The sequence below is a fragment of the Nelumbo nucifera genome, chromosome 6 (assembly GCF_055504915.1).
Source record: "Nelumbo nucifera cultivar China Antique chromosome 6, China Antique-T2T, whole genome shotgun sequence".
Classification (NCBI taxonomy): Eukaryota; Viridiplantae; Streptophyta; class Magnoliopsida; order Proteales; family Nelumbonaceae; genus Nelumbo; species Nelumbo nucifera.
The window spans coordinates 14,930,350-14,936,965 of record NC_142654.1 but is presented as its reverse complement, the minus strand read 5'-3'; the positions used below and the strand labels follow the sequence as shown (position 1 = coordinate 14,936,965).

General features: G+C 39.0%; 1 protein-coding gene across 1 annotated transcript; it reads right to left on the bottom strand.

Moving 5' to 3' along the window:
* Positions 1–5,608: 5,608 nt before the first annotated feature.
* LOC104589755 (transcription repressor OFP13) lies at positions 5,609–6,616 on the bottom strand. The gene has a single exon (XM_010248181.3). It carries the CDS (start codon positions 6,398–6,400, stop codon positions 5,702–5,704), a length of 699 nt encoding a protein of 232 aa, XP_010246483.1. The 5' UTR covers positions 6,401–6,616; the 3' UTR covers positions 5,609–5,701.

The window sequence follows — 6,616 nt, the reverse complement described above, 5'->3', positions numbered from 1 at the left end:
ATGGTTCTCAAGATGTTCATGAATCAGTCATTCTCAAGGTGCTCTTTAAAAATAAACTTTGTCCAAAGAAAGGAGAGAGAAACATATGTGGCCATGTGGGAATTAGAATTTTTAGAAATGAAAAATAAGTTGGAAGGGCAAAATAGTCTCACAAAATAACACCACAGTAGTTTTGGGGTGATTGTCTGTAATTTACCCCATTTTTTATTCGCAAGTTCCCTAGGAAACAAGGCTCAGAGTACAATACCTGAGAGAGCTGAGCTACAATATTGTACATGGAACATGGTGCAGCCAAGCAGTAGGTTCTGGTTCTGCTATCGAAAATGTCCAACCTTGTTCGAAACATTTTTCCTGATGATTGATGACAAGCGAAACTTTTTTTCTGAGAAGTTGGTAAATTCAAGGGTCTTGAGCTTTCAAAAGCTTCGACCAAGGAGAAGAAACATCAACGAATTCTGGGCCCAGTAGCGCTAATTACTCTCCTTTTGCTTTAAAGCATGTAGAAGCAACCAACCAACAAGTCTGCATGGCTGAACTCACCCACCACGTACACCTTGATTAATTAAAAAGAGGCCATGAATAATAAAAGAAGAAACAAACAAATAAGAACCTTAAATGACGCAATTATGGGTATAATTAATCAAACAGTTAATTAATTTGTAAACCCACGTAATAATAAATTAGGTTTTGCTGCATTGCCCAACGTGAGGCTAGCTTAAAGTAGCATAAAAGTGCAATGGCACAAGGTTTAGAAGCTTCATCACCAATACACAATAACACAAATCCTGCTCTGATATTGAAGCCCGGAAGAAGACGAGCTGCGAGCTGTTAACGATGAGCGTTGACACAGAGGTTATTATATTAATTTTAGCTTTATATAATATACAACCGTTTTCAGGAGAGAGAGAGAGAGAGAGAGACCCCATTCATCAAATGGTGGTAAGGGATGTTAAGGGCCGCACCCCATTCATCAAATCATACAAGGGAACAAGAAATCTGGGATCACTGATCCAACTGTTAAGTCAAGCTAATGAACCATGATTATGTTGCTATTAGCTAACATGTAAATTAAAATATTTAGGTGAAAATAATTGCTAAGAACTTTTTTTCTTAATAATGTCTCACTAAAAACCTAAAAAAATGAGAAAATCATATGTATTTGCTAATAAAAGAAAATTAAACAAGGCAAATCCCATTTTGATGATCAAGCCCCTCTATACAAAATGGGTTTTTCTCAAACCAATCTCCCCAAAGGGAAAAAGAAAAGAAATTAAACAAAATAAAGAAAAGACTAACGAGCATGGTTTATTTTAAGAGGGCGCGCAAAAGATTCCCCTGCTAATAACACTGAAAATGTAGAATTAATTCTTGAAATAGTGCTTTTGTACTAATAGCTAAGACAAGCCCCATCTATGCAAAATGGGGTTTACTCAAAAAAAAAAAAAATCCCTTCAGACATTAATGGAAGCCATGAGCCATGAATTATCAGAATGCCACCATTGCCAACTAATTTCTACTTGTTTTATTTATTAATTAGGGTTCTGTTTGTATTATTGATGATGGCTGGTATTGGCAAGCGACGTATCAATCCTGGTGAGACAAGGCACATGGCTTTCTATTTCCAAGGAGATCGTTGGTTACTTGTCAAATCAGAACTCAGTCCAGTACCAATTTAAACGTAAGAGTTGGATTCATGCAGAGATACCTGCTGCCTCCTGCCACTGAATGAACCATTCCTATCTCAAATGTTGGATCTCCGCCACAAATTATATTTTCAGCAATATAATGGGGTGGCAATACCTATTAATTTCTATTTTTCCAACAAATAATCGAAAGGTTGACCTTCAATAATTGTTTTTTCTTTGGTTTAAAATCAATCTTTTTAATCATGTATCTCTAATTCCTTTCATACGTCCCTAGGATATCACTTATCTAGGCCATGTATGAGTATGACTTGCTATCAATTTCAACCAGCTATTCTGCATCTCTTTGTGTACAACTTTTTTCAAGTGTTGCTGAATCATTTTTTTTTTCCATTTGTTCTAACAAAGAGACAAAACGATAGCACATAGTTGAGGTCATCAAGTGGTTATTTTCAGTGTGAATGATCTCCAATATAGGGCCCATCCGTTAGTGCTCAAACCCTCAAACCCCAATTCAAGAACAAGAGATCTATATCTAAAAGTCATAGCAACCTATAAAAATTTTGTTTATAATTAATTAACATACAGTTATCAGAGGTTATATGATCAAGGGTCTGAATGGTTCCCCTGATTTTGATAAAATTAGCTATAGAAAAAGAGTTTTCAGAGATGGGTTATTAGGGTTCATCCCTGCATGACCTATCCCAATAACCCCATGGCTAAAAATGGCAACTTCAAAAAAATATCTATAATCTTTTTTTTTTTGTATATATAATCAATTTACAGTAAAATAAAAATTGTTGAAACCTTTATCTATTATTAAACAACATTCTTACCAGGCATTATTATATGATCAAAGAGATCTAAATGAATAAAATTATCTTGAAATTAAAAGAATTTCCAGATGGTAATAAGGATTCTTCTTCCCACCATGACCCATCCCAATAATTCTGCCACATGGAGGGATAACGTAGCAAATCGGAACTATCCAATGGATGCATGCCACTTTGAATTGTCCACGTGTTCAATCATCCAGTCCACATCAGCCAGACCAATACTCTCTCACGCATGGTCCCAATTGCATAATAAAGGACATGTAATTTTGTAAAATATGATGAAATTATCCAAACATTGTCTCCTGTGGGGCTAACAAAACTTTGAAACTGTGATCATCTAAGAACCATGATTGGGATGTATGAGGCCTATATCTAGACAAAATGGGGTGATGGTCCCAAATGTGGGGATGATGGGTGTGACAGAAAGCGTGTAATATTTACTAAAACTCTCCCCCCATTGATCCCAAGGTATCACTTCCTCCATGGGAATTGCACTTCCGAAGGGTTCTTCTCCAGTCATGAAAGATCTCAGAGCAGTACACAGCCAGCGTATCATTTGATGGCATGTGATAAGCACATGGAAAAAGTTTCCCTTCATAGATAGGCAATGGGTTGGCTTAGCTGTGCCATCCCATCCTTACAAGTCCCCGCTTATTCCATCAAATTTTTTTTCTTTGTGGCTAATACATTGTCTAAGTGTTTCAAATTCTATCTCACATTGCAAGAACACCCGATGGAAGAGTTTGGATCTGTTGATCACAACACATTGTTGGTCACATTCATCAAGCTACACATTGAGAACATCTCTTATACTTAATATAAATGATCAAATGTTCCGGTTGTGCGGCGAATGGCTGCAATGGCTACTGAGGGCTGATGGTCAATTAGATGTGAGAAGGGGTAATAGAAGTGATAGATTTCTTATTTCTGCATATTATGGTCTGTGTTTGGATGGGTAAAAATAGGCTTTTCTTGTTGAATGTTGGGGTGCATTGTGTTTGTGTATGTGTTCAGGCTTCAAAGCTCAGACATGACCTATCAAGTATTAATTTCTACTAGATTTATGACTTATTTCAGCGCCACACAATTTGCACTATTTTTGCTACATGTAGCCAGTCCAGACTTTTTATCTGATAGGGACCCTCTGTATTGGCCATGTGCTGATTCCCACAATCCACATCAGCCTTATTTTCGTAACTTAAAAGTTGCCCATAAAAAAGTGCTAATCTAGAGCAGATGGAAAGGTTTTTGGGCAAATATTTTTCCATGAATCCAAAGCTTAGTAGGGACTGCTTCAATAACTGTAGAAAATTTATATACATAAAACAATTATACTACTATGCAAGATAGGACTTCTGACCTATTTTGCTGGCCGCGAAATAAGTAGGACTGAAGAAGAATCAAGAAGCCTAACCAGATACTAACAGTAACAACAATATTACCCTCAACCTGAAATTTTCTAGGGGGAATGATAATTTGGCTAGAAAGTAGAACTCTTTTGGACTATGTTGTGTTTGTGGAGGTGCCTTGAATTCCACTTGTGATTTCTCCTTGACCCGTCAAATTATATTTCGAGAAAAATTTGAAGGGAAAATTTCATAATGGTCTATGGTGGAAGTGAAATGGACTCGCATCCGATCCGACCCAAATGAGCATGGTTTTTAAAACTGACCTGGTGACCGAATTGGTCAGGGGTCCGGTTATCGGGTCAAATGGTCTGACCGTTCGAACAGTTAACCGCCCAATTCAGTGGTTCGCTGACCAAAATCAACGGTTTTTGGGATAATCCGATTTTTGGGGAAAACGGAACTGGTCACCTGACCATTGGTTCCTGGTTTTTCTGGTCCAACCATCCGGTCCGGTCCAGATTTGAAAACCATGCAACTAAGGACTTTAATAAAAAAGAGAATGCGAGAGTGTGTGAGACACAGTGAGTGGGAGAGGGTAGGGTGTATTGGGAAGAAAGGTTTTGGGACATCCAGACCTCCCAAAGGAGAGAGTGAAAAGTCCCCTCTTCTCGAATCTATTCATCGAATTTCTACCAAAGAAAAAGAAGGGTTTCATGGTGAGAAGTTGTGAACATATGACTGTAATCTCTACTATTCTATGGCAAATTTCTTCTCCTCTAACACCTGTGGACATAGGCTATAAGCTAAACCATGTCAATCTTGGTATGTTCTTGAGTTGCTCTGTTTTGCATTTTTTTTCCCTATTTTTCTTTACTTGCCAATCCTATTTTCGCATCCTGTGGTTTGTTTGATTCCACCGCTGCACAAACAAGCCATAGCCCAGCTTCACACCTAAATTCTCTGTTTGGCTAAACCATATTAGTCTTTGATTTGATTTATATGCTTTAACATTTAAGCAAGCTCAGCAACTTTACGAGGGAAACTGAATTTTGAAATCATACATAAGCTCTCATCTTAAAAATCTCAACCAATTTAGTTCAAAAGGTTTAGCTGCTTTAAATGTTTCAACTGCCCAACAGAAGAAAAAAGCGTCTCCAACCATTTTCTCCATGAAATCAAAAAGAAGGAATTGCTTTTCCTTGGTGTTGCTAGATTCCTGTTCTTGCCAGGGATGGCACACTTTGCTTCTTTATACTTCAGATAGAACAAATGATGGAGACCTTCCAATATATACCCATCTTCTATGGTACACCAATTAATGGCTACGATCATCTGCTGGGATTGATATCTGATGTAGCAGATAATTTAAGTGGGACCTATCTACTGGTGGATCCCCCAGTTCAGTTCAGTTGCATTTATGTATGTATAATTATACACAACTAACTAGAAAAGTAGTATCTACATATAGAGTTATCTCTATATATAAGTGTATGAGGATTATTAGAAAATGACTCAAACACCAATAACCCAAAGAACTAGGCATACATACACAGAAATACTGGACCACAGACCATCAAAAAATCACAACGTCGTCTTCAATCCTCCGATTTACAGAGTCTAATTTAAGCAAAAATATTTCTCAATTACAATGACTGATTTCACGTACACGCCTGTCATGGTTAATTGGGCTTTCAGACAAGCTTGCAGACAGATCACAGATGCATGTCTGGAGGGAGAGAGAGAGAGAGAGAGAGAGAGAGCAAGAACTGATGTATGATAATTGATGTTAAATAATTTCTCAATTCATTCTTCTAAGCTTACTATGTATTATACAGATTACAAAAGAAAGAATAATACAATGGACTGAAAGAGATCAAGATATAGCCAACAAGTCTCTAAGGCAGGAAACATTAATATTGTCTTCCTCTGTTAAGGAAGAACTATTTCTTTCCTCCTGAGTCCCCTCCTCCTCCTCCTCTCCTATTAGTGAAGACAAGGAAGCAGAAGATGAAGATGGAGATGAAGAAAGGCTAATAAGCAAATCAACAAACGCCCCAACTATGAAACCGTGGGTCTTCTTCCCATTCACCCTCAGATACCATCCCAACAACTCCTCCAGACACTCCCAGTCCTTCAGGCCATGAGCTTCCACCATCTCCTCCATTGATGTCCGGAAGTCCACGTATGGGTCCTGTGACTCCATCGCCAACACCACACTCTCCTTGAATGGGAACTCACCGGCCTTGGCTTCCTCCAGGATCGAATTGGTCTCGCCGGGCTCAAAGAACAGCCTCTCGGATCGCAACCCACGGATGACCATCTCCAGTGACTCACCTCCGGAGTCCTCCGACACCGTAGAGAAGCTCCCCGACTCCGATGAGTTGGTAAACCATGACTCTGCTGCAGTGTTCATATCAGTGGGGTCAAAGAAAACCGAGTTGATGGTCTTGAACATGTCGTCACCGGCCCGGAATGAGAGGGTCTTGGGGTGCTTGCAGGAGGGCCATTGCCATGAAGCCTTTGTGTCTTTGCCCTTGAACAGAGAAGGAAGCTTCATTATCTTCTTGCTCATTGAATCTTTCCACAGTCTACGCAGACCTGTCTATCACCCTGTTGAGAAGTGAGATTTGAACAACAGTTTTGAATTTGTGAATGAGCTCCCCTTGTTTGGCATTAATGGATGTCTGAGGAGTTATGGGAGGGGATTTTAAAGGGAGAGGAGAGAGGAGACTAGTGTGGTGGGGGGGGGGGGGAAGATGGAAGTAGGAAGAGGGTCTGGTGGGGTCGT

Coding starts and splice junctions, on each gene's coding strand:
- LOC104589755 (XM_010248181.3), bottom strand. CDS start 6,400: ATGAGCAAGAAGATAATGAAGCTTCCTTCTCTGTTCAAGGGCAAAGAC.